The 27,116-nt window shown below is 31.6% G+C and overlaps 4 protein-coding genes across 7 annotated transcripts; 1 reads left to right on the top strand and 3 right to left on the bottom strand.

Annotated features, from left to right (window-relative positions):
• Positions 1-1,039: 1,039 nt before the first annotated feature.
• On the bottom strand, positions 1,040-2,247 carry LOC131651066 (AT-hook motif nuclear-localized protein 9-like). The gene is made up of 4 exons (XM_058920744.1): positions 1,672-2,247; positions 1,471-1,596; positions 1,226-1,387; positions 1,040-1,126 (listed from the first exon to the last, which is right to left on the bottom strand). Exons 1-4 carry the CDS (start codon positions 2,245-2,247, stop codon positions 1,040-1,042), a joined length of 951 nt encoding a protein of 316 aa, XP_058776727.1.
• A 1,539-nt stretch (positions 2,248-3,786) lies between these two features.
• LOC131651067 (lisH domain-containing protein C1711.05-like) lies at positions 3,787-8,179 on the bottom strand. The gene is made up of 5 exons (XM_058920745.1): positions 8,100-8,179; positions 7,904-7,910; positions 7,449-7,821; positions 4,353-4,571; positions 3,787-4,280 (listed from the first exon to the last, which is right to left on the bottom strand). The coding sequence occupies exons 1-5, from the start codon at positions 8,177-8,179 to the stop codon at positions 3,787-3,789; spliced, it is 1,173 nt and encodes a 390-aa protein (XP_058776728.1).
• LOC131653570 (F-box/kelch-repeat protein At3g23880-like) lies at positions 6,471-10,391 on the bottom strand. Of its 4 annotated transcripts, none has more exons than XM_058923755.1 (4): positions 9,012-10,391; positions 8,100-8,854; positions 7,960-8,015; positions 6,474-7,866 (listed from the first exon to the last, which is right to left on the bottom strand). In XM_058923755.1, the coding sequence occupies exon 1, from the start codon at positions 10,313-10,315 to the stop codon at positions 9,014-9,016; it is 1,302 nt and encodes a 433-aa protein (XP_058779738.1). In that variant the 5' UTR covers positions 10,316-10,391; the 3' UTR covers positions 6,474-7,866; positions 7,960-8,015; positions 8,100-8,854; positions 9,012-9,013. The 4 variants fall into 4 exon arrangements, with proteins under 4 accessions (XP_058779739.1, XP_058779736.1, XP_058779738.1 ...); XM_058923754.1 differs by having other exon boundaries at positions 6,475-7,866; positions 7,960-8,012; XM_058923756.1 differs by having other exon boundaries at positions 6,471-7,866; positions 7,960-8,865.
• An 11,873-nt stretch (positions 10,392-22,264) lies between these two features.
• LOC131651068 (AT-hook motif nuclear-localized protein 10-like) lies at positions 22,265-23,546 on the top strand. The gene is made up of 5 exons (XM_058920746.1): positions 22,265-22,651; positions 22,727-22,852; positions 22,968-23,123; positions 23,199-23,270; positions 23,385-23,546. The coding sequence occupies exons 1-5, from the start codon at positions 22,265-22,267 to the stop codon at positions 23,544-23,546; spliced, it is 903 nt and encodes a 300-aa protein (XP_058776729.1).
• Positions 23,547-27,116: the final 3,570 nt, after the last annotated feature.

Raw genomic sequence — 27,116 nt, forward strand, 5'->3', positions numbered from 1 at the left:
CCATGTGGATTAGTTAAAAAACAGTAGAGGATTTAATAGTGCTTAAAGGAAAGGACAATTTGATCTGTTTAGCATAGTGGCAACAATCACATATAGAATTCGAATTGTCATTAACATATGGAAAACTTTGATGAATGACTTTTAATACAAATGGCATGAGATGTTTCATTGTAATAAGCATGGAGGGTGCTAGGATTCTGTGTTAGGATATACAAGTGGTTATATACTTTCGCAAGCCCAATCATCTTCAGTGAAGGTAGTGCGTGAATAGTGCAAGAAGAATGATCAAAAACAAGGTGGCAAGTATTGTTAGCAGATAATTGATGAGCAGAGATTAGATTGCATGTAAATGTAGGAACATACAAGACATGGTGCAATGTTATATTTTCATTTAGTGCCACAGTGCAACAAATAGTGGAGATAATGTTAGAGCCATTAGGTAATTTGGTTGTGTTCTTGCTGAGGAGTGCTCATTTCATTGATTAGGTAATACCATGTAAAAATCATCACTGATATATTACAAGTTGCGAATCATTAATACGTTTAAATAAGCCATTTTAATAGTAATAGTGTAATACTGTCAATTTGTTTTGGAATATATAAAAAGTCAACATTGAATGGAACAAAACACAGTAAAGTGTAGCATATGTGTAGTCATGACTCCCGAACAAAAATTGCATAATTTTAAAACTTCAATGCAGCCTCTGCAAGTAACAATCAATTCAATTCAGTGTATATTAGTATTATCTTCTACAAGGAATTAATAGATGACATGAAAATGCATCACTGACTCTATATACAAATATTATCACGAGAATTATGGCTTTTGAATATCATTTCCTAAAACAAAACCACTGAAAAAACAAAAGGAAACAATTATGGTTTCTAAAACAAAACCACTGAATATCATTTTCCGAGTCTATGTACAATCTATACACCACAGCTAGATGCTTAAATTCAAGTGTCCCCAACAGATGGAGACTTCATGTCTTGATGTGGGAGTTTCTGAAGAGGCATGGCTGCTATAGGATTTTTCTCATCATTTTTGAGCAGTAGCACCAGCAAACGCCGAAATTCTTGCACCTCTTTTCTTAGCGTTGTATGTGTTGAATAAGGTCGCAGTAATCTAATTAACCAAAAGATAAAGATTGTTAATTCGATGATTCACTTAAATAAAACAAATGACTGCAGCGGTTTTGAATATAAGAATTTATGATCTGCTTACTTCAACACGGCCGGCCGCTATGAGGGAATTGACAGAAGTATTTACAAACAAATTTCCCTTATCATCTTTGCATCCAACAACAAAAGTTGCCTTGTCACGACAGTGACAACCATCATCTTCAACGATACATTTTATAGCCATAAAATATAACTCAAATTCTCCCTGCATGCATATAGGAAATTGGATTAAACGTACACAACCCAAATTAAAAGACATGACTGAAAAACTAAGATGCAAAATTTAACCTTGCAGTGCTTCAGACCCTTGGGAGTAAGATCGACAATGTCTGATACAGAACCGAGCGCAGAGAGTATGGTAACGGTTTTATGAGGATTTTCCACGGATATTTTGTATAGAACATCTACCACATCCTGCAAATCGTATGTTTAATAAATGTAATATGAAATTGCATCTAAAATATGAAGATTGGTTAGTTCATGTTATACCTGGCCAGCACTCAACTCTATAATATGAGAGGCGAGTTTACCACCACCGGTACCAAAATGGCGGCCGCGTCTTCTCTTGGTTGTTGTTTCTGCAGAAGCTATTCGGGAAGGTCCTTCTTTTTTCTTCTTTGATCTGGAACCAGGGGGGCGTCCTCTTCTCCTCTTGGTTGGAGTTTCTGAAGTTGCTCGAGAAGGCCCTTCTTTTTTCTTCTTTGATATGGAACCAGGAGGGCGTCCTCTTCTCCTCTTGGCTGGAGTTTCTGAAGAAGTTGTTAGAGAAGGTCCCTCTTTTCTCTTCTTTGGTGTTAGGTTGGGAGAAGAATCCAATGGCAATGGCAATGGCAATGGCAATGATGAAGAATTATTGATTGCTACATCACCACCTACTTGTTTTCTTTTCTTGGAAGAAGTAGCAGCAGTTTCAGTTTGAGAAGGTTCTTCATTGATGTGAACTTGATTGAAGAGTGAAGACTCCAATGTTGATTCCGGAAGTATATCATCATCATCTTCTTTCTGATGATCAGCAGTGGAAGTACCGATCATCTTTGCTGCCGCGTTCTTGTCATCCTCTTCCATTATTGTGCAACAAGAACAATGAGTTTTGTTTTGAAGCTATGGAGTGTGGAGAGAGAGAGAGAGAGAGAGAGAGAGAGAGAGAGAGAGAGAGAGAGAGAGAGAGAGAGAGAGAGAGAGAGAGAGAGAGAGAGAGAGAGAGAGAGATATGGAATTGATTTACATGTACACGGAGAATATGTATTTATAGTATAAATGAATGAAGAGGTTCAGCAAAGTAAGAAGGAAATGTAACTAACTAACTGTTTATAACTGCTTCTAACTAATCAACTGTTATAACAGAAAACTAAGAAGGAAAATGTAACTAAGTTGTTGGATTTGTTTATAAACTTGGGGTGGATAAGTTGTTATCTTGTAGGATTTCTGAAATCCCCTCCAAAAACTTGTGTTGAAAACTTCTTTGTTTTTCACTCTTCACATGTCACCACTTGTGGAGCTCCTATGTGACTTCTTTTCCTTACTCTCCTCTTGACTCTTACATCTATAACAAATATTTTATGTTGGACAATCAAACTCTTTTTAGATATAACTTTACAGTCCAAATAAATTTTCATATCTAACTTCCTAATAAGGAAGATCAAAAACCAACTAAAAATCTAGGATGAATTTACCTTTACCTCCTAGAGACCTTACTCCTCGTGCATACATGCCCTCAAAACCCTTCAAAACTTCTTGCTTTCTATATGTCTAGTTAAATCCCCTCCTAAAAAAAGTCCTATCTTTTTAGGGTATATCTTAAAATAAATCTTGTAAATTCTTAAAAATAATTGCTTTAATGTGTTTTCTAACCCAACCAAAGTTGAGTAAACATTCATAGCATTAAAAGTGTCTTATTTTCCTACGAATTTCAAAACTATAATCGGATTTCCTACTCTATTCATATCTATAACATTCTTCTTTCACTCCTTTATTAACAATAATTCTCATCTCATTTCTCAATCTATTTCATTCGTCTACTTAATTTCTTAAAATTATAATTTTTTAAAATTCATGTTATCTGTCACACTCGCACCGTGGAAGCTGAGGGCCAGAGTTTCAGCTAGAAGAACATTTCCCAACCAATGTTGCCACAAAATTCCTCTATCCTCTTGCATAAGTCCTTCTAATGATTTTGAGTTTCCTACTGAAAAGCACCATCTACATTCTTTTCCCAAAATCTCTTCATACAATGCAATACTTGAAAAATGAGTCCAAGCTTTTATGGCTAAGGTTTGAAATTAAGTTATCTGAACCATATTTTTAGGCTCAACTTCTAAGAATATATACTAGTAACAGAAGTGCATGATTTACAAGAAAAACTTGAAATATAGCATCAAGCAATAACCATCAATCAACAAGAGAAACTTGAAATATAGCATCAAGCAATAACTATCAATCAACAAGAGAAACTTGAAATATAGTATCATTTCAATTTACAAGAGGAATTAATGCATGGCAGAAAAATGCATCATACCATGGGAACTAAATTCTAATTATCCTTCCTAAAGAAACAACTGAAAAGAAAAGGAAACAACTGAATTCCAAGTCTCCTGTACTAACATTCTAGAAGCTTCTTCTTCGATTAGCATCGCGATCCTTTCTTTTCTTGGTTGGAGTTTCTGCAGAAGTTCTTTGAGTTTCACAAGGTCTTCCTTTTCTCTTCTTTGGTGTTAAACAGAGATTAGATTCCAATGGCAATGCTGAACGAGAACCAGTCTCTGCAACTTTTTTCTTGTTGAATCTTCCCCTCGAACGAGAACCAGAAGCTTGAGTTTGAGTTTGACAAGGTTTTACCTTGATGTTAAGTAGATTGGAGAACGAAGAACTCAATGATTCAAGGTCACTGATTGCAACATCAGGAGGGGAACTGATAATCTCTGCTGCACCATCCTCATTCATTGCAACATCAGGAGATGAACTGAAAATCTCTGCTGCGCCGCCATCCTCTTTCATTTCTACATCATCATCATCACCATCTTTCTGATGATCAGTAGTGGAAGAATTGAATTCATTCACTTCTTTCTTGTTGAATCTTTCCCTCGAACGAGAACCAGAAACTTGAGTTTGAGTTTGAGTTTGAGTTTGAGAAGGTTTTTCCTTGATGTTAAGTAGATTGGAGAAGGAAGAACCCAATGATTCAACGTCATTATTCGTTGCAACATCAGGAGATGAACTAATAATCTCTGCTTCGCCCCCATCCTCATTCATTGCTACATCAGGAGATGAACTGATACTCTCTGCGGAACTATCCTCATTCATTGCTACATCATCATCACCATCTTTCTGATGATCAGTAGTGGAAGAATTGTTCATCTTTTCGGCTCTACAAGAACAAGAAGAATTGAAATCTGAAATTGTCAAGAAACTATGGAATGCGAACAAAATAGAAGGATTATATTTATAGTATGATTGAAGAGGTAGCTAAGAGAAATTATGTAACTAACTAGTTATAACTACTTTCTAACTAATCAACTACCATAACTGAAATCATGTAACTAACTACTTATAACTACTTTCTAACTAATCAACTACCATAACTGAAATCATGTAACTAACTACTTATAACTGCTTTCTAACTAATCAACTACCATAACTGAAATTATGTAACTAACTAGTTATAACTACTTTCTAACTAATCAACTACCATAACTGAAATTATGTAACTAACTAGTTATAACTACTTTGCTAAATGCCAAAAGTAAAAACAAGATTATATATATATCTTCAAGGGATCAATGTATTTTAAGTGTCATTTCAATTTAACTTTATTATTTCTTTTTTGTCATTTTGACCATTGCATAGACTCCTCAAGGGATCAATCTATTTTAAGTTGTTATAACCTCCTATAGCATGTTGATTGTTGTAACTATTTACGATATGGTATCAGCAACTTAGTTCAATACATTTGTTGTAGCATGGTGGCACGTTCTCACTGTCTAAACTCAGCTTGTTAATGAGGACGACTTTCATCTATGGGGTCAACAAGTTGGTTGTATATCAATGCACACAACGTCATTGAGTTCATCGTTTGTCCACAAAATCTAGTGAAATTCCTGAATAAAGATGATCGCATCAATATATTACTCAATCATGCTTTTCTTACATGGTGATCACGTGATCAAATGTTTCGGTCATGGTTACAGTCCATGTTATTATCCAATGATCAATGGTGCTGGTGCTTTCTTCCATGTGACCGCTGATGCTAGAAATCTGCAACAAGCTACTCTTTTTGAAGTTCGTAATTAGGTCTAAATAGGAAATGATCAAGGTTGGAGCATTACCTCCTGTGTTTCAAGTTCATTTTCCCTATATTATCAATACTTCAACAAGCGTGAATCAGTTTGCTCCTGATAAAAATGTCTATTTTGTGCTCACCTCTAATGAATGTCTTGTCAAATTTCAGGAAACGGGTGATGATCATCTTCGGGGATGTGTAGGATCTTTTAAAGCAACTCTTATTTTTGTTTTGTATGTTGTATGGGAAAGTTTCACAGATTACACCCATCTGTCTCAAACACGACATACAGTCATCTTCTTGAGTTAATTTTAGTGACTTATAGGGTCTTTCACCATCTTCATCTATTTTAAACTGATTGGGGTGAAGAGTTTTGCCCTGTCACAAAAAGATACAAATGTGTTAGGGCTCATTCATATGTTGATCTATCCACATACACAGTACACACCATCAAAATGGTGTGGCTGAAAGGAAGCATAGTTAAGTTGTTGAGATCAACACTGACGTCACCTTGTCAATAAATGCTAATGCGCCTATGTTTGGTAACGAGGTGAAACGCAGCTACTGCGTGTCCAATGTTCTTTTCACCGTAAGTTTGAAACGCTAATGAATGCAGCTTATGCTCAACTTGGACTTAAACACGACTTTTCACTGCAAGAGCCAAAATTTTTAAACATAGGCTTAGACTCTCAATGAAATGCACCCATGCATGCTGATTTTGCTGCCTTGCAACAAATAAAACATGAAGCTCAGTCTTTCTTCCACCAAACAGAATGGTTATTAGTCGGAAATAGGTTTTAAGGATGAAGGAAAATCTAGATGGTAGTGTGAATAGGTCCAAAACCAGATTAATGGCTAAAGGCGTTTATCAAATGCAGTGCTCTTATTTAGTTATTTTAATAAAATATTATCACTAGTTGTTAAACGATTCACGATACTGTTAATATTAACACTTGCAATTTCACATAAGTAGACTATATAATAGTTGGATGTCAACAACGCTTTATTGAATGGGCTCTAGCTCACTGGGGGATCCCTTTGTGTAAAGGTTAGTCGTTGGAGCACTCCATATGAAACCATAACTAGACCAGAAATTATCTATATAGTGAATGAGATATGTTTGTTTATGTCTTTTCCCATTGAGCCTCATAGGTCGCAGTTAAGAGAATACTATCTTAAGGAAACTATTGGCCATGGCCTAATCTTTCATCCCACACTGATTAGGCAGATGACATGATGTCTGAAGGAGTACATCAGGAGTTGGCATCTATTTTTCCCCTAATTTAGTTTAATGGTGGTCAAGAAAACAATATGGTGTACGTTGGCAAAATAAGCAAGCTTAGATCATGTCAATAGCTGACTCCTATAGATCCATGCTCTACTCAGAGAATTGAAGGTTCTAGTACAATCCCCTTCTTGCTCACAATCCCATCTTGCATGCCATAACCAAGCACATGGAAATAGGATTTCAATATAATCCCTTGGATCAGCTGCTTGTGGTGGTATTTCCATATTTAGCAATGTTGTTGTGGATTGTTTTGGACATACACAACGCTTCCTAATCACAGCCAATAAGTTCCTTTGACAAATCTCTTCACACATTGCAACACTTGAAACATGAGTCCAAACTTTTATGGCCAAGGCTTGAAAATTATCTGAACCACATTTTTAGGCTTGACTTCCACTACGGTGTTTTCTAAGGATATAGTATACATAACTATATATTGTAAGAAAATCCATGATATTTCATTGGCAATGTACCAATGTTAGAAGTTTCACATTCACTACAATATCATCTATAATATGTCTTAGAATTCTGAGCTGATCTTGAATAAGATCTTACACTAACTTAGACCATATCTTAACAACATATAACAGAAAAATGCATCATAGCATGGAAATTAAATTTCTAATTGTCCTTCCTAAAAAATAAACTGAAAAGAAAAGAGAACAATTATGGATTTTGAAATATCATTTCCTGATCAAATACTTTTCTCTGAAGAAGTTTCTTCAGAAGTTGTTTGTGATTGTCTGTCATTTCTCTTCTTTGTTCCAGAACCAGGAGACTGTCCTGTTCTTATCCTGGTTGGAGTTTCTGCAGAAGTTGTTTTAGTTTCAGGTCCATCTTTTGTCTTCTTTGAATCCAATGGCAATGGCAATAGCATTGTTGAAGAATCATTCATTGATACATCACCAGCGACTTGTTTTCCTTTCTTGGAAGAAGTTTCAGTTTGAAAAGGTTCTTTATTGGAACTCATAAGCTTTGTTTCCTCATCATCATTCTGATCAGTAGTGGAACTGATCATCTTTGGTGACTGGTTCTCCGTTTTTTCCCCTCCCCCGTTCACTGCTACATCATCTTTCTAATCAGCAGTGGAGCAAGAAGAATAAACTTTGACTTTCCGAATCTGTAGTTGACAAAAAACTAGGGAATGTGAACAATACTTGTAACCTAAAAATCAGTAATAGAAATAACACATTAGGCTATAGGATTGACATACCAGGCCAGTTTTCAAATTTAAGAAGCGACTGTATCTTTCTCCAGATGATTTTTCTGCTATAATACCACAGGTAGAAATTAGTAAGGGGAAAAAGGGAAAAGAATATGATCAGTACTTTTAAAAAGAAAGAATTACATTACCGGTCTCCCGTCTCTGCTGCTTGCTGCTCCGACACTGCATCCTTTTTTGGTGGTTCAGTCAAATTCTGAGCTTCCTCCATTAAAGATACTCTTGAACTATGTTAAGTGAAAATTACCAAGAATCTATGGAGTATAAAGGGAGAGAGATGAATATACGTTTGGAATGAAATGTAACTAACTAGTTATAACCAATCAACTATCATAACAGAAAACAGCTAACTGAACAATATATCATAGATATGCATATGTCTGTTTTATATGGAAATTACTTTATTTATTAATGCTATTTTAGATGGATAATCTATTGGACTTCTGCTTCATACTAAATGAATAGAACAACGCAAAGTAAATAGAAAAAAAAAAGTTGGAAAATTAGTATTTATTGATATCGACATCTACAAAGTTTATTTTGAATACCCAACCAGGTAATATGAAAAGTATCACATCATCATTGATAAAGAAAAAAAAAACAAGAGTAAACTTGTAAAACAAGTAAGCAACAGCACTCATCAGCAATACAGGATTTGATTAAACGATTTCGTTTTTTAACTCCCAAGCTTTCATCAGAAAAGCACAGTAAGCATCAACACAACCATATATAACCAACTTGATCTTCGCTCAAATTTTCTTTGCTCCAATCACTCCTACTGATATCTTTGCTCTGATCCAAATCATAATTGTATCATTTCTTCACAATCTCTTCCATTCAAGCACGTTCAAGATCTTCATTGCATGGCAACTATTATGGCTTTTTCCTGTCAAAGTACTAAGATACAATTACCACTAAATAGTTGCACTAATATATCATTATTGGAGTTAATTATACAAATCTTAGCTAAGACCAAGCATGTGATATATTATAAAATTTCTAAGTAAGCACCATGAATAGATAAGGATGGGAGAGGAACTTACTTTCAAAAGACTGAAACTAAGCTTTCAAAATAGTCAAGGGCCGTGCAAGAGACAAGATGGACAGCTCTATCATCGGTAATTGTTGTAGTTGCAGTAATTTTTGTTCGCTCTACTCTACCATTCCTCCAATTATAGAGAATTTCTGGGTGTTCTTGACTACTTTCAAGTACCAATGTATCACCATCCTTAGAAAGAAACAGCGGCACCAATTCAAAATTATACTTCATATCTTCGTCACTATAGTCATAATCAATTTGAAGATTGTGATAACTAATTTTAAGAAATTGGGTCCAAGAATCTTGAACCCCGAATTTGTTCATTTGCCATATAATAAAATCGGTTTCCTTATAACAATAAGAAAAACAAAGACAGTCTCCCAACACACCAATAGTTGGAGCTACAGGTGGAACTTCATCAAATTCACAAGGCAATAAGTACTTATTGTATGCCTCAGTCCTCAAATCAAGCGAAACAATAACAAATTGTTCAACACTAATATCCTTAATATTGTAAGAATCATACGTAAAATGATTTTGAATAGCCAACCAGTTAATAGTGCTTTTGAAATACACACCAACATTACCACAAGTTTCATAAGCTGAGTAGTCCAAATACATAGGATCAACAGGGAAACTTTGAATATCTCTCCAAACATGATCGCCAAAACTTAAAACTCTGACATTGCTTCTCAGTTGGCGTCTATTGTAACGCGAAGCAACTGTCTTATAAGTGCCGGTAGAATTGTCATAGCCAAAGTTGAATTTGTAATAGCCGTCGTCAGCCGAGGAAGTGCAGTCCGGACCATAGCGAAATAAGCGGAAGAACCCTAATCTTGGAGATGTTGTCCTGGTGGCTGGGTTCCATAACCGGAACCAGAACTCATAATACTCCATAGTGACAGTTTCACCAGCAAAACAGACCAATCCATTGCAGGAACCAACTATATAAGAGCATCCTTTGTCTTGCACCAAGTGATGAGAGTCGACAGAAAGGGCGAACGACGGATTCTCGAGCAAGCTGCTTACGGAGTAGGGAATGATACCTTGCTCACACTCAGTAAAGGAATAACTACCATTCTGAAACTCAGTTGTGACCGTTATACTGTGACTGGTGATGAGTAAGAAGTGAGGATTTTGTTTTGCTGATTTGTTGAGATGCAAATTCACAAAGGTGGAATCGAAAATGAGAGTGTTCCAAAACTTACAGACACATCTCAATCGCATAATAGATTTCACATCAAGAAAGGATAAGATTTCCGCGATCAGAACGTCGGGTAGGAACGGCGGCGCCGGAGATGAACACATGACTGTACATCTATAATATGACTATGGAACTTTGTAATTATAGAAATTTTATTTTTGAGGAAACACTTTTTTTTATTTTTGGAGATACACCATCGAAATTCGTAGATATTTTTGAAAACACGCGTGAAAACCGAGTGAAATGAGAAAAACATAAATCCTAATTGTGTTTTTACTAATTTATCCAACCCTAATTATGTTTTTACTAATTTATTCCTATATTAAAAATTAATAATAATAATAATAATAATAATAATAATAATAACAATAATAGTAAACAAAATAATAATAATAATAAACATAATAATTATAATTATACTTAAAATAATAAACAAAATAATAATAAACAAAATAATAATAATATTAATAATATATTTAAAAGTATAATATTAATAATAAAAAAATTAAAATAATTAAGTATTATATATAACAATAATAATAAACAAAATAATAATATTATAAATAATATAATTAAAAGTAAAATATTAATGAAAAAATTTATTCAAATAATTATTTATTTTTTATTATATATATAAAGTTTTAATATAGATTTGTCATTTTTAAAATATAAGTTAAACATATCTTTCTTCTATACAATATTATTTTTCTTATTTACAACATAAATATTATGTCGATCACGTAATATGAAATTTTTTATATAAATAATTTATAGTAGAAAAGAAATAAAAAATAAGAAATCATTTTTAATCACTTACCTCTTCAATTAATGTACCATTAAATTATTAATGGATTTTTTTTTTATTTTTTTTATAAATCACTCAACTATAACTTTTTCAGTTACAAATCTAAAAATTAAACATATAATTTCTAATATCATTACATTTTTAAAATTATAATAAAAAAACTAAATTTTTTAATTATTTCATTCATTTTTTCAGTTATTAATTAATTATTTTTCTAAAAAAATAATTGTTATAAATGATTAACATTATTTTATTTAAATTAAAAAAATAATATAATTGAAAGTAATGTAGTTAATAATTGGTAAACAATTGAAATAAAAAATTATGAATATTAAACATTAATTTTTGTGTTACCCCTTTTTTTTAAAAAAAATTCTCCACACGTTAGTCAATTTTTTTATTGCTTAATATATTTTGCAAAAACGGTGCAATAAAATCTCAAAAAAAAAAAAAATAAAACGATGGATTATAATAAATATTACAATTATGAATTTAGTAAAACGGAATTTAATCATCATTAATGAATTCACCTCATATTAAAAATCTAGGTATCCTCAGTTTTTATAGTTACTCTTTTTACAAATTCTCCACATTAACTCCAAATTAATTTTTATTATTACTAAATATATTTTGTTAAAACAGTAGAGTACGTATTATCTCAACAACAAAAAAACGGTGGAGTATGATTAACCATCATTAATCACATTAATATAATATAATTTACATTTATATTAATTAATATTTTGTAACTGCCAAATATATATTAAATCATATTTATATTAATATTTTTGTTATTCTTTATAAATACCTCCTTCATTATTTCTATTTGGCCATCTCATCATACACATATCTACATTTAGTCTTCTCATCACACAGATAATTTTTTAAGTAGATTAGTCAAAATGACTAACAATGTTTAATATTGAAAACATATCATTAACATAACGTATTTTGTATTTTTATTTTACATGATAAATTTTTTGTTTTATTGTTGTTTTGTTGTTTGTAGGTATCCTTCCATGATAACTTCAGTATGAAATTTTGGGTGGCAAGATTGAAATTAACTTGAAGGTTAGAGTACTATTATACCTCATTGCACAAATACAACGCATAATAAAAGTCTCCATATGCTTTTATTATTCACATGCATAAAGTGAATGGAATAGATACATTGACAAACTGGCAAACCAGTTACATATCCTACAAAGTTTTATCCGATGTAACATGCTACCAATTATATAGTTTGAGAGATTTAGATGTGTGTCAGTTGTTCTTTTGTAGTTTTTTTATTTTTATATTTTGGGTCTTGACCTTCTACCTTACCAAAATAAAAGAAGAAAGATATATATTTTTTTATAATATTCAGTATTACTATAATAAAATTTTGGCATTAAACGTATTTATATTATGTTATATTTAAAAAATTTATATATTTTTTAAGTTGATTGTATTGAATATGATTATATTTTTAACTTAATTACATTTTATGTTTGCTTTGTTAGGAACTTGGATTAAAAACCTTTTACTATAAAATATTTTATTATATAGAATGAGAAAAATTATATATATATATATATATATATATATTTATATTGTAACACTGTATTACAAGAATAATAGAATTTTTTTTCAATCTTTTTCAGAATCTCAATTGTATTATATTTTGTAATAAGTATTTTGTAGATTGTATTTTTTTTTATTAATTATTCAATTTTAAATATAATGTAAAGAGAATGGTAGACCACAAAATATGAAATATGTGAGATAAAAATATATTGTATAAAATAAAAATAAAAAAACTGTGAGTTGAGGAAATAAGTGTATTTTTAAATTGGAGGTAACAATTTGAAAACATGTTATACTTATTTAGTAAGATTTTAATAAATTCATAATAGTTTCCATGCTGTCTTTGATTTATAAAATTCCACGGAAAACACCAAAATATAAATTCATAATATTAATTATTATTATTATTATTATTATGAGTATAAATTATATGTAATTAAATTTACTAAAATATATATTATTTATAATAATATTTGAGGTAAAGATAAATAAATCCCGTGCAACGCACGGGCCATACATCTAGTTATTTTCATCAAAAGAGTAGTGCTATTTAGTACGAAACAATTTGAAGAAGAAATGCAAGAGTATGTGTCACTATTTTAGTGGTAAATTTTAAATTAATTTTAAATTTAACTTCCTTTTTAATAGGAATCATGGGGTGGTGGTGATAATGGATGGTTGAGATCTATTATTGCCTTTCTTATTTTTCTATTTTCTTACTAATAAGTATTTTCCTTTCATCAAATGCTCAATTTATTATTTTTTATATTATAATTAATGACAATTATGTATCCTTCAAAAACACCAATAAGATATCTATAATATAAAAAAATTATATATTGTTCTAAATATCAAAATGCTCCTATTGCTTTTTTATTGTTCTAAATATTATTCACTTATACATGTATAATATATTATTATAATATTTTATTTCAATTTTCTCTTTCTTCATAAATTTTAAATTCAAATAATATTCCTCTACTCTTAATAAATTAATATATCTTCATATCTTTTATTCTTATTTTTAAATATTATTTTCTTTTTTATATTAATAAAATTTCTCTTTAATTTTTCTCATACTTCTTTCATTCAAATTTTTTTATCTTCTTTTATTCACATATTTTATAACAAAATTATATTTTTTGTTAAAAAATCTTATTGATATAAGTGTTTTTACGGGTACCAGATATTCTTTTATACATTCAATTTTTTTTACGGGTACCAAAAATTTTTCTATACATTCAATTATTATTTCTTCACGGGTACCAGATGTTTTTCAATATATCTTCCTGATGAATTAATATATCTTCCTATCTTTTATTCTTATTTTTAAATATTATTTTCTTTTTTTATATTAATAAGATTTCTCTTTAGTTTTTCTCATACTTTTTTCATTCATAATTTTTTAGCTTCTATTTTTTATTACATTTTTTTAGCTTATATTATTCACATATTTTATAACAAAATTATATTTTGTATTAAAAAATCTTATTGATCTAAATGTTTTTACGGGTACCAGACATTTTTCTATACATTTAATTATTTTTTTACGGGTACTAGACATTTTTGTATACATTCAATTATTATTTTTTCACGGGTACTAGACATTTTTCTATATATTCAATTATTATTTTTTTTATGGGTATCAAACATCTTTCTATATATACATTCAAAACAAATGCGCGTCCTGTATCATAACCTGTGCGAACGTACGGGTTTGTTACTAGTATATCTAGAGTTTATGTGATGATGACAACCCAAAACACATGTCATCCTAATAATATTTCTAAAATCAATCTAGACACATGTTATTCTATTAACTACTCTAACATCAAGCCTATTTCTGTATCATATAAAATTTATATATTTTATGAATAATATAAAATTTCAACTAATAATATAATAGTAGAAAAACATATTATTAACATTATTTTTATTTATATATATTAGAATAATTTTTTAAATCGATCAACTAATAATAATTATAATAATATAATATTTATATGTTTCATGAATAATATAGAATTCTAATTAATAATATAATCATAATGGTTAAGACTTTAAAAATAGTAAATTTATCTCGGTAATCTGCGTATTTAATGCTTCAAAAATTAAAATATTAAGTTTTCTATAAAAATATTTTCTACTGCCCTGAGGGCACTAGTTAGCAATACCCTAATAATAATAATAATAATAATAATAAATTGATCTCATTTCTCATTCTAAGTACCCGTGTATCAAAATTTAAATTGGCTGTCTAATTATTTAAGTCACTTATCCCAAAATCTCTTCGCACAACGCAATACTTAAAACATGAGTCCAAACTTGTATGTGTGAAATCCTCCTGAAAAACTTTTATGGCTAAATTTCTAATTATTCCTCCTAAACAAACAACTGAAAAGAAAAGGAAACAACTGAATTCCAAGTCTCCTGCACTAACATTCTAGAAGCTTCTTCTTCGATAAACATCACGGTCCTTTCGTTTCTTGGTTGGAGTTTCCGCAGAAGTTCTTTGAGTTTCACAAGGTCTCCCTTTTCTCTTCTTTGGTGTTAAACAGAGATTAGATTCCAACAGGGCCGGCCCAAGACACATGGAGGCCTAAGGCGAATTTTAAATAAAATTTAATAAAAATATGTATTTTTATTTTTAAAAATTAGAATTATTTATGAAATTCCTTTAATTGATTTTATTTCATATGTTTTTCTGAATTATATGTTATGAAGGAACTTCAATATTTATTTATACAATATTGATCTTAAATAAAATTTATTAATTTTAATATTAATTATTATTATTATTAACATTAATAATAATGTGAGTTTATGGTATAAAATAGTAAAATAAAAAATACTTAAATAGTTTTACAATTAAACTATATTAATGTTGTATAAATAGAGTATATATTATAAATTTTATGGTGCTTGATTGAGCCATTTATTATCGTTAAATTGTTAAATATTGGCCTAATTTATTATGGTGTCTGTTAATTTTTTTTGCAGGGACTTTTATTTTATTGATTCTCTTTCCAAATTAAATCAAAATAATAAATTAATTACCAAATGATTAATGATTATTATGGCCAGTAAAAAAAGTGGGACCTTAATACTAATAATACATAACCTAATAGTACTAATGAAAAGAAAACAAAATTGGAGGCCCAAGGCAATGGCCTAGGTAGCCTACCCCTTGGGCCGGGCCTGGATTCCAATAACAATGCTGAAGAAACCGTCTCTGCAACTTATAACTACTTTCCAACTAATCAACTACCATAACTGAAAATGATGTAACTGACTAGTTATAACTACTCTCTAACTAATTAACTACCATAACTGAAATTATGTAACTGACTACTTATAACTACTTTCTAACTAATCAACTACCATAACTGAAATCATGTCTCTCACAAATTATGCTAAATGCCAAAAGTAAAAACAATTTTTATATCTTCAACGGATTAAACTATTTTTAAGAGTCATTTCAACTTATCATAATAAACACGTATGTAAACTAGAGCTAAATTTTGCTTTTTCTTAAACTAGACTTGAACCTAGACTTCTTCTGACCCACACTGAACCTAAAAATGTTAATAAAAGCTCTATTAGCCTATGTTTGGTAATGAGGTAAAACACTGCTACCGCGTGTCCAATGTTCTTTTAACCGTAAGTTTGAAAAGTTAATGAATGTAGCTTCTGCTCAACTTGGACTTAAACATGACCTTTAGTTTCTAAACATGGACCTCAGTCTTTCTTCCTCCAAACAGAATGGCTATTAGTTGTAAATAGGTTTCAATGGTGAAGGAAAATCTAGATGATAGTGTAAATAGGTTCAAAACCAGATCGGTGACTAAAGACTTTTTATCAAATGCAATGCTCTTATTTTAATGAAACATTATTACTAGTTGTTAAACGATTCACGATACGGTTAATCCTAACACTTGCAATTTCACATAAGTGGACTATATAATAGTTGGGTGTCTATAATGCTTTGTTGAATGGGACACTTAACGAAGAGGTCTATACAGAAAAACCTCGAGGGTTTGAGAATGGATATTCTATTCCACACTGGTACGCAAACTAAATAAAGTTATTTACGGCCTAAAACAGGTCCTGGATAATGGTTTGAGAGACTAAAGGTATGAGTGTGTGACCCTTCCTTATTCAATTTTTTCCCTAAATACACAAGTAGTGTACATTATTGTTTATAATGATGACATTATCATAACACGCGACTCTTCCTCCCTCATTCAATAACTTATTACAGTCACCTATAGTCTTTTGTGATAACCAATCTAATAATGGTTTTTTCAGGTGGCATTATATCCCTTCTTGTTTATCAAATTTATTTCACCAAAAAAGATTAGGACTTTCGATTATCGTTTCTGTTGATGTTTTATTTTTCAAAGTTCCTTTGACAAATCTCTTCACACATTGCAACACTTGAAACATTACTCCAAACTTTTATGGCTAAGGTTTTAAAGTTATCTGAACCACATTTTTAGGCTCGAGTTCCACTACTGTGTTTTCATTGGCAATATATTGTAAGAAAATTCGTGATATTTCATTGGCAATATACCAATGTTGGAAGTTTCACATTCACATTCTAACCTGATCTTGAACAAGATCTTGCACTAACTTAGACCATATCTTAACAATTTTACAGAAAAATGCATAATAGCATGGGAATTAAATTTCTAACTATCCTTCCTAAAAAATCAACTGAAAAGAAAAGGGAACAATTATGAATTTCGAAATATCATTTCCAGTCAGAACTTTTCTGTGAGAAGTTTCTTCAGAAGTTGTTTAAGAATGTCGGCCTTTTCTCTTCTTTGATCCGGAACCAGAACCAGGAGAGCGTCCTCTTCTTATCTTGGTTGGAGTTTCTGCAGAAGCTGTTTCAGTAGGTCCCTCTTTTCTCTTGTTTGAATCCAATGGCAATGGCAATGGCAGTGTTGAAGTTTCAGTGTCTGATTGAGAAGGTTCTTCATTGAGGTCAAATGGCAATGGCAATTTTGAAGACTCATTCATCGATACATCACCAGCAACTTGTTTTTCTTTCTTGGAAGAAGTTTCAGTTTCAGTTTGAGAAGGTTCTTCATTTTTCTCTTCATTGATGGTAGTAGGATCCAAGAATAAAGAAACTAATGGTAGCTGAGATAATATATATTCATATTCTTTCTCAAGAGCAATATTGGAAATAATAAGCCTTGCTGCTTCCTCATCATCTTTCTGATCAGTAGTAGAACTGATCATCTTTGGTGACTCGGAGTCTGATGCTTCCTCAGCATCTTTCTGATCAGTCACTGACTCCTTCTCCTCATTACCGGACTCTGATGCTTGCTGCTTCGACACTGCATCCCTATTCGGTGGCTGAGTTGCATTACGAGCTTTCGCCATTGAAGAAATTCTTTTCACAATGTAAGGGAAAGTTGCAAGAAAGAACCTACTTCTAACTAATCAATTGTGATAACAGAAAACTGCTAACTTTTCAACAGCGGTTAAAATATAAAGACAAATTACTCTAAATTGAATGTAAAGTGAAGATTCATTTTAATTTTTCACCAAGAAAAAAATGGATCTCATATTATACCTTGACATAAAAAAAAAATGATTTCACATGCACAAGACATTTAACATTTTGTTCTTTCAAATCAGAAAGTATGATCTTGTGACTGTCGTTCTTTCTTTATTCATTGAACATAATGGAGTCATCTCTCTGAATAACAGCTTTACGGGACTCTTGATTAAAGATTATATCATAACCATTGTCACTTAATTGACTTATGGACAATAGACTATGTTGTAATCCATCAACAGGTAAAACATTAATAATAGAGGAGAAAGAACTGTTACCAATTGTACTGGAGCCAATGATCTTCCCTTTTTTTATCACCTACGAGACCTACGAATCCACGAGGCTTAAGTTCCAGACATTGGAACATATTCCTTCTTCTTGTCATGTCTCGTGAGCATCCAGAGTCCAGGTACCACGATTGGTGTTTTAACTAAGCTAGTAAGGATGTCTACAACATAGATTATCTTGTCCTTAGGTACCCATAATCTTTTGAGTCGTTCTTGTTAGTACTCTCAGAGTTCTTAACGAACTTGGGTTTAGGTTCAGGATAATCAAATCTATATGAATAGTTGAAACGGGAATGAGCTTTAGATTTTGCCTTAGGTTTGAAATAAGTTTTTCTTCAAGCACAAATCTATTTTGTGAAACCTTAGGGACAAAATAAGCGTAAAGATTTTTTGGTTTATCATATTTTTCTAAAGTAGATTTTTCATCAAAATCAAAACCAATTTCTCTAGTTCCGTTTCTACTAATTCCATAAATCATTGAAGTCATTATGCAATAAATTTCGAAAAAGATTTATCATACTTCTTTATGACATTTTCATAATCCACGGAAGCTTCTGAATTTCTTCCTCAAGTTTTTAGCACTTGCTTTTTAAGGCAGAGTTCTCATTTTTCAAAGTAAAAATTTCTTCATATAAAGTGGATAAATCTTTCTTAAGCTAACACTGAGCTTCAGATTCAGATATATGAACTTGTTTCAAATCCTTGTATTTGTTACAAAGCTTCTGATACATTTCCAGAATTTTAGATAAGCATAACTCTAATTCAGAATGAGATAAGTCAAAAAATACCTCTTTTGGGTCTGATTCATATTTTGATTTTGATGCAGTCTTTTCATCAGATGCCTTTATGCATGCCATCAGTGCCATATTTGTTTGCTCTTCCTCAGAGTCATCTTCAGAAGAATTGGAATCATCCCAGGTAGCCATCATCCCTTTCTTCTTCCCTCTGGAGACTTTCTTCTTGGACTTGTCCTTTCTGAGCTTGGGACATTAATTCTTGTAATGACTTGACTCCTTGTATTCAAAGCATGCGATGTCTTTGCAAGCACTTTACTTCTTCTTTCCATAAGTAGATTCAAAGTGGCAACTTATCCTTCTTGAATCTTTGAACTTTTATCTTTTCTTCCAGAGTTGATTTAGCCTTCTGGAGAAAAGAGATAACGCATCTTATTCTTCAGATTCTTCTTCCTCTTCAGCTTGAAAGATTTTAGTCTTTTCTGACTTTCCCATAAATTTCAGAGACACCGATTTTTCTTTTCTTTGATGCTCATCTTCTTCAAGATCTATCTCATGACTTCTCAAACAACTAACAAGTTCCTCAAGAGTAGTGTTGTTCAGATCCTTAGACAGTTTCAACGGAGTTACCATATGTCTCCATCTCTTGGGTAGACTTTTGATAATCTTCCTCACATGATCTATAGTGGAGTACCCTTTGTTCATAACCTTCAGTCCTGCTACTAGAATCTGAAACCTTAAAAACATGTTCTCAACAGTTTCATCATCCTCCATTTTGATTGCTTCATACTTCTGTTACAAGGCAAGCGAATTGGTTTCTTTCACTTGAGCATTCCCTTCACAAGTCATTTTCAATGAGTCAAATATAGTCTTGGTTGTATCTGTGTCTATAATATTTTCATACTCAGTGTATGAAGTAGCATTTAACATGATGGTGGTAACCTTGTGATAATTCTTGTAATCTTTCTTTTGTTGCTCACTCATCACTCTTCTTTCTATCTTGTTACCACTAGCATCAATAGGATGAGCGTAGCCATCAACTACCATGTCCCATAGATCTAGATCATGGCCAAGAAATAAAATCTTTATTCTATCTTTTTAATAGTCAAAATTCTCTCCATCAAAAATTAGAGGTTTGGCATTATAATGATCTCCTTCACTAACAGCGGGTGCAACTGGTGGAGGGACTGCTGCCATTGTGTTTCAAGGAATTTCTGGATTTTTATCTGAAACACTGAAGTGTTTGATAACAATCAATATCAGAACTGGAGCTCTAATATCAATTGAAGATAAATGAAAAAAATGAAAGAGGGGTTTGAATTGGGTTTCAAGAATGAAATTTTTTCTTAACCAAGACAAATAAAGGTATTCAAAAGTTCTTCACGTAAAAGTTCTTGTCAAAAATTCTTCTATTCCATTCTTCCAAGTCTTCTTTATATGGGCATGAAAAGATCCGTTGAAGGTTAAAGATGAAATTACACATTTCTTAGTTGTATTTTTGCATAATGCTCAGTAGAAGGTGGGAGACAAAATGGTACTATAGTACTGTCCTTGCGCCACAAAATCAGCATAGTGGAAGGAATATTGATCTTGTACCATGTATTATTTTTCTCACGTAAAACTTTTTTGATCATATTTTCTAATCTTATAAGGATTCAGAATGTGTGTTGATAAAGCATTTTTAGAAGGATCAAAAGTTGAACTTGAGTCTTTAGAACCATGTCTTCAGAGTCTTCATAACTTGTTATCCCGAACCTTGTCTTTAGAGTCTTCAGTATGGATGTTCAAATTCAAACCAATCCAAATAAAAATCGCAAACCAATCCATTAAAAAACAAAAACCGTAAAAAACCGAAGTTTATTGAATGTGTTTGGATGTCATTTTGTGAGAACCGCTCTGGGCCACACAAGAAAAGAACAAAATCTGCAGACATGCCAAAAATTTCAAGCAATTTCAAAATTTTCGGTAGATTTTGTGGCAAATCGAAAAATTGCAAATATTCAGGTAAATCGCTACCAGAAATTTATCATATACAAATAGTTTCTAGTACAAACAACTTCGCGTACCAGAAATTTCTAAGAGTGTACTAGAAATTACGAATTTTAGTGATTTCGAAAAGTAAATTTTTTAACAAATGTAACTATTTTTTAAGTATATAGTATGAAGAACTTTTTTGTCAATACAAAAATACGGTGAGGTGTCATATATAATTTAGGAGGTGGCATGTAGAATTCTCTGACACCACATATTCACCTAAATGTATGAAGAATTGATTTTTTTGAAAGATTTTAAAGAAAGAGGCTTTGAAGGGTAAGGTCAAATTTATAATTTGATATTTAAAAAAATTATAAAAAGAAAACAGCATGATTCATTAACATATAATATCACTTTTTAAAGATTTTTAAAATATTAAATACATATCAATTTATAGATGTAGGCCTTCAAAACTTTTTCCTCCAAAAATTTTCAAAACCAAATTCTTAAACGGTTACTAAAATATTAAATATATGATTTTTTTTTTTTTATAAAATATTCAATCTCTACTTTCCTAGTTTTAATTTGAGGTTTTTTATATTTCAACTTTATGTGTTGATGAACATATAAACAATCTCTAAATTATACCAGGAAAAGTCCTTTATATATGTAGAAGAGATCAACTTTATAAACAAATCTAACAAATTAGTTATGGTAATTAATTAGTTAGAAGCAGTTATAAACAGTTAGTTAGTTAGTTACATTTCCATCTTAGTTTTTTGTTAGGACAGTTAGAAGCAGTTAGCTATAAACAGTTAGTTACATTTCCTTCTTAGTTTCTGTTATGACAGTTGATTAGTTAGAAGCAGTTATAAACAGTTAGTTACATTTCCTTCTTTGTTTTCTGTTATGACAGTTAATTAGTTAGAAGCAGTTATAAACAGTTAGTTACATTTTCCTTCTTACTTAGCTCTTCATTCATACTATAAATATAGCATATTCTTTGTGTACATGTAAATCAAATCAACCTCTCTCTCTCTCTCTCTCTTTCTTTCTCTCTTGCTCTCTTGCTCACATTCTATAGTTTCAAAACTTATTGTTCTTGTTACACATCAATGGAAGGGGATGATAAGAAGGCAGAGGCAAAGATGGTCGGTACTTCCGCTACCGGATATATTGATGAGAGTATATTTCCGCCATCACCATTCGAGTCTTCATTCTTCAATGAGCTTCACATCAATGAAGAACCTTCTCAAACTGAAACTGCTGCTACTTCTTCTCCCAACCTAACAATAAGGAAGATAAAAGAGGAGGAACCTTCTTCAGGAACTCCAACCAAGAGGAAAAGAGGACGCCCTCTTGGTCCCGGTTCCGGATCAAAGAAAGAAGGACTTTCTCCAACAATTTCTGCAGAATCTCCAACCAAGAGAACCCCCGACAGCCCTTCTGCTACTGGTGGTGCTAAATTCACCCCTCATGTGATTCACTTTAATGCTGGCGAGGTATAACATGAACTAACCATTCTTCACATTTCAGATGCAATTTTATATTACATTTATTAAACATATGATTTGCAGGATGTGGTAGAGGTTCTGTACAAAATATCCGTGGCAAATCGTGGTAAAACTGTTACCGTACTTTCTGCAAATGGTTCTATATCAGAAATTGTCTATCTTACTCCAAATGGTCTCTGGCAGAGCAAGGTTGAATTTTGCATCTTAACTTTTTCTGTCAAATCTCTTAATTTTTGATAAATTTTGTCATATCTTTAAATTTTTGATAACTTTTTCTGACTCTATATACAAAATATGCATGTAGGGAGAATTTCACCTATTGTCTTTAAAATGGCCCGATGATGATAATGGTCGTCGCAGTCGTGAAAAGACAGTGTGCACAATTACAGGCACAAGTGCTGAGGGAAATCTGTTTGCAAATACTTCTGTCAATTCCCTCATTGCGGCCGGCCATGTTAAAGTAAGCAGATCATAAATTCAAAGTGATAGAACTTATTTGTTTAAATTAACAATCTTTATCTTTTTTGTTCATTAGATTACGGCAGGCTTATTCAACACAGACACCGCTGAGAAAACAGGTGCAAGAATTTCGGCTGCTGCTCTTCAAGTAAGAAAATCATATTTAGATTATTTTCTTTATTATTGACAGAAATTCATGTTTTCTTATATTGAAAATTGTAGAATCTGCATAAATTTCAATCTTTATGCGATGGTTGATCAGATGTTTGAGGCCAATATGGATCCAGCTAAAGAAGGTTCTACATCTGGATATTTGCCAACAACTCCAATAGTGGGAGATGGAAGCATAATAAGTCCCACATCAGCAACAACTAGTGCTTCAAATGATCAGGACATGAAGTCTCCATCTGTTGGGAACACTTGAATATAAGCGTCTAATTGTGGGGTATAGATTGTACATAGACTCAGAAAATGATATTCAGTGGTTTTGTTTTAGAAACCATAATTGTTTCCTTTTGTTTTTTCAGTGGTTTTGTTTTAGGAAATGATATTCAAAAGCCAAAATTCTCATGATAATATTTGTATAGAGTCAGTGATGCATTTTCATGTCATCTATTAATTCCTTGTAGAAGATAATACTGATATACACTGAATTGAATTGCATTGTTACTTGCAGAGGTTGCATTGAATTTGACTTTTTATATTTTGTGTCTTTAGATCATCATTATTCATATTGCCTTGTGATATGTTGTATATGCCCTCTTGTTTATTTTGGATTTTGCCTAATTTTCCAACTTTGTAATTAAGTTTCTTTAAAAACACAATTCTGCCTTTTGTTAAAAAAAGTCATTGCTAAAAGTTCCTTGGCAATGCCATGAATTACTACTATATTGCTAAAAGTTTCTTCAACATGAATCCTTAATTTAAGTCACTTTCCCCAAAATCTCTTCACACAATGCAATACTTGAAACATGAGTCCAAACTTGGCTAAGGTTTGAAATCCTACTGAAAAACTTTTATGGCTAAGGTTTGAAACTTCTAAGAATATATACTAATAAGAGAATTGCATGATTTAAACTCTGCAACAAGCAATAACTATCAATTACCTTTACCTCCTAGAGACCTTACTCCTCATGCATGCATGCCCTCATAACCCCTCAAAACTTCTTGATATGCGCCGTGGAAGAGGTCCAAAATTTCAGCTAGAAGAAAATTTCCCAACCAATGTTGCCACAGAATTCCTCTATCCTCTTGCATAAGACCTCCTAATGAATTTTGAGTTTCCTACTGAAAAGCACCATCTACATTCCAGTAGGTGTGGAGCTCCAACACGAGTCCTTAACTTAAGTCACTTTTTCCAAAATCTCTTCACACATTGCAATACTTGAAACATGAGTCCAAACTTTTATGGCTAAGGTTTGAAATTAAGTTATCTGAACCATATTTTTAGGTTCAACTTCTAAGAAAATATACTAATAAGAGAATAGCATGATTTAGTACTTGAATTCTATTAAACTCTGCAACAAGCAATAACTATCAATTAACAAAATGTTTTCCTCAACAAGAGAAACCTGAAAAATGCATATATTTTTTTCACCGCGCCAGAGCCAAAGTTTCTAAACATTTGGCTTCCTTGCCACAGAGAAGACATGGACCCATAGGCGAAGCTAAGCTCCGGCTAGGCTTGGCCATTGCCCAGGCTGTGTTTCTAAAGAATTATATAGCATAGCTATTGCATTTCAACATATGGTAGTTTATTAATGTTATAATATAGTTCTATTACTGATTTTATCTTATTTTATGAACTTTAAAAATCACTAGTAAGTAGGACTTTATGAATGCAACAGAACACCTATCCAAAAATCAAAACCACCTCCCACTATTAATTCAATAAATAATTATAAATTTTAAAATATACACTTTGATCTTATTTTATTTTTTATACATAAGTGATTATGAGATATTTTGAAATTTAACTATAATTCATCGTATAACTATTTCAATATAAATGATTTAATTAGGCAATTCTTTTGCAATTATGGCAATTTACAATAATTAATTTATTATATTATTATTTTATCAGTGAAAAATAGGGCATTAATTCGGACAATTTTATATAATAAAAAGATTAAAAAATAATTAAATAAGATAAGGATTGCAAAACTCTCACTATCAATCTTAGTTTAATTCTAAAAATCTACATTTACTGAAATTTGTGCATAGGACACGTATTTAAACCATCTTCTACTAATTTAAAAAATAATTAGATGTTTGTTCGTGCGATTCACGGATGGATTTTAGTAAATTATTTTTGATAATTATTAATAAGTATTATAATTTAAATAAATAAATTAAAATATATATGATGATGACTTTTCTGATGATGACCGTGGAACAATAAGGGACCAACTTGAAACTTATGTTCTTCAAGTAAAAGAAATGTTTCACGGTCAACATCAGTTGGTTATGAAGATGGTTCAAACTGAGAAACATTTGGTATTTTCATTGGTTTACAAATTTATTGAGTTAGCTTTGATATTGCCGGTGTCGACAACATCCGTTGAAACACATTTTTCAGCAATGAATATTATTAAGTCTAATTTGCGCAATAAGATCAACGATGTATGGTTCAATGACTTGATAATGTGTTACACCGAGTGGGAGATATTAAAGTCACTTGATGATATTGATATTATTCAAACATTTACTAAAAAGAAGTCTTGAAAAGAACGTTTGTCTCGTGATTTTATATAACACGCTATTATAAAGTTATGTTTCATCTCTTTTATTTTAAACTATACTTTTGTTGACAAAATGAAAAGTTTATTTTATTTTGCCCATGCTTTATAATTTTTCTGACTTCGGCACTGCATGGACCTCGGTCTTTCTTCCACCAAACAGAATGGCCATTAGTTGAAATAGGTTTCAAGGGTGACGGAAAATCAAATGCAATGCTCTTGTTTTAATGAAACATTATCACTAGTTGTTAAACCATTCACGATACGGGTAAACACTTGCAGTTTCACATAAGTAGACTATGTAATAGTTGGATGTCCATAATGCTTTGTTGAATGTGACACTTAATGAAGAGGTCTATATGGAAAAACCTCAAGGGTTTGAAAATGGAGATTCCTCACTCGTACGCAAACTAAATAAAGTTATTTACGGCCTAAAACAGGCTCCTGGACAATGGTTTGAGAGACTAATGGATACCATGGTTCTACTAGGCTCATGCCTAGCAAGTGTGACCCTTCCTTATTCAATTTTTTTCTCTAAATACACAAGTAGTGTACATTCAATAACTTACGTGGATGACATTATCATAACAGGCAGCTCTTTCTCACACATTCAATAACTTATTACTTTCTTCACACTCAAACATAATGGACTTAGAAAATTGTAGCTTCTAATACAGTCACCTATAGCCTTTTTGTGATAGCCAATCTAATATCCTTCTTGCTTGTGGTGGTATTTTCATATTTAGCAATGTTTTTGTTGTGAATTGTTTTGCTATCTAAACATATCTCGCTTTCCGAGCAGAACTCGCCAGGACAATGCATGCAATTGAGATAACTTTGAAAAAGAGTTGGATCTCTCTTTAGTTGGAAACAGTTTTGCAATTGATATTACTCTTTCTTTCATGCATCATGGTCGTGTCTCTTTGAATTGATTATGTCAGTAAACTAAAAATATATGTTTCATTATTTCTCATATCTTGACAAGAAGAAATTGTTGCACAGACAAGACTGCTTTTATTGGATTCAAAAATAATGGTTTTTTCAGGTGGCATTATATCCCTTCTTGTCTCTTTCCTGTGAACAAGTTTCTTCAGAAGTTGTTTCTTTTCTCTTCTTTGATCCGGAACCTCTTCTTATCTTGGTTGGAGTTTCGGCAGAAACTGTTTCAGTTACAGGTCTCTCTTTTCTCTTCTTTGAATCCAATGGCAATGGCAATGAAAATATTGAAATCATTGTTTAAGAATAACGGATCCAAT

Source organism: Vicia villosa, linkage group LG2 (genome assembly GCF_029867415.1).
Source record: "Vicia villosa cultivar HV-30 ecotype Madison, WI linkage group LG2, Vvil1.0, whole genome shotgun sequence".
NCBI classification, from domain to species: Eukaryota; Viridiplantae; Streptophyta; class Magnoliopsida; order Fabales; family Fabaceae; genus Vicia; species Vicia villosa.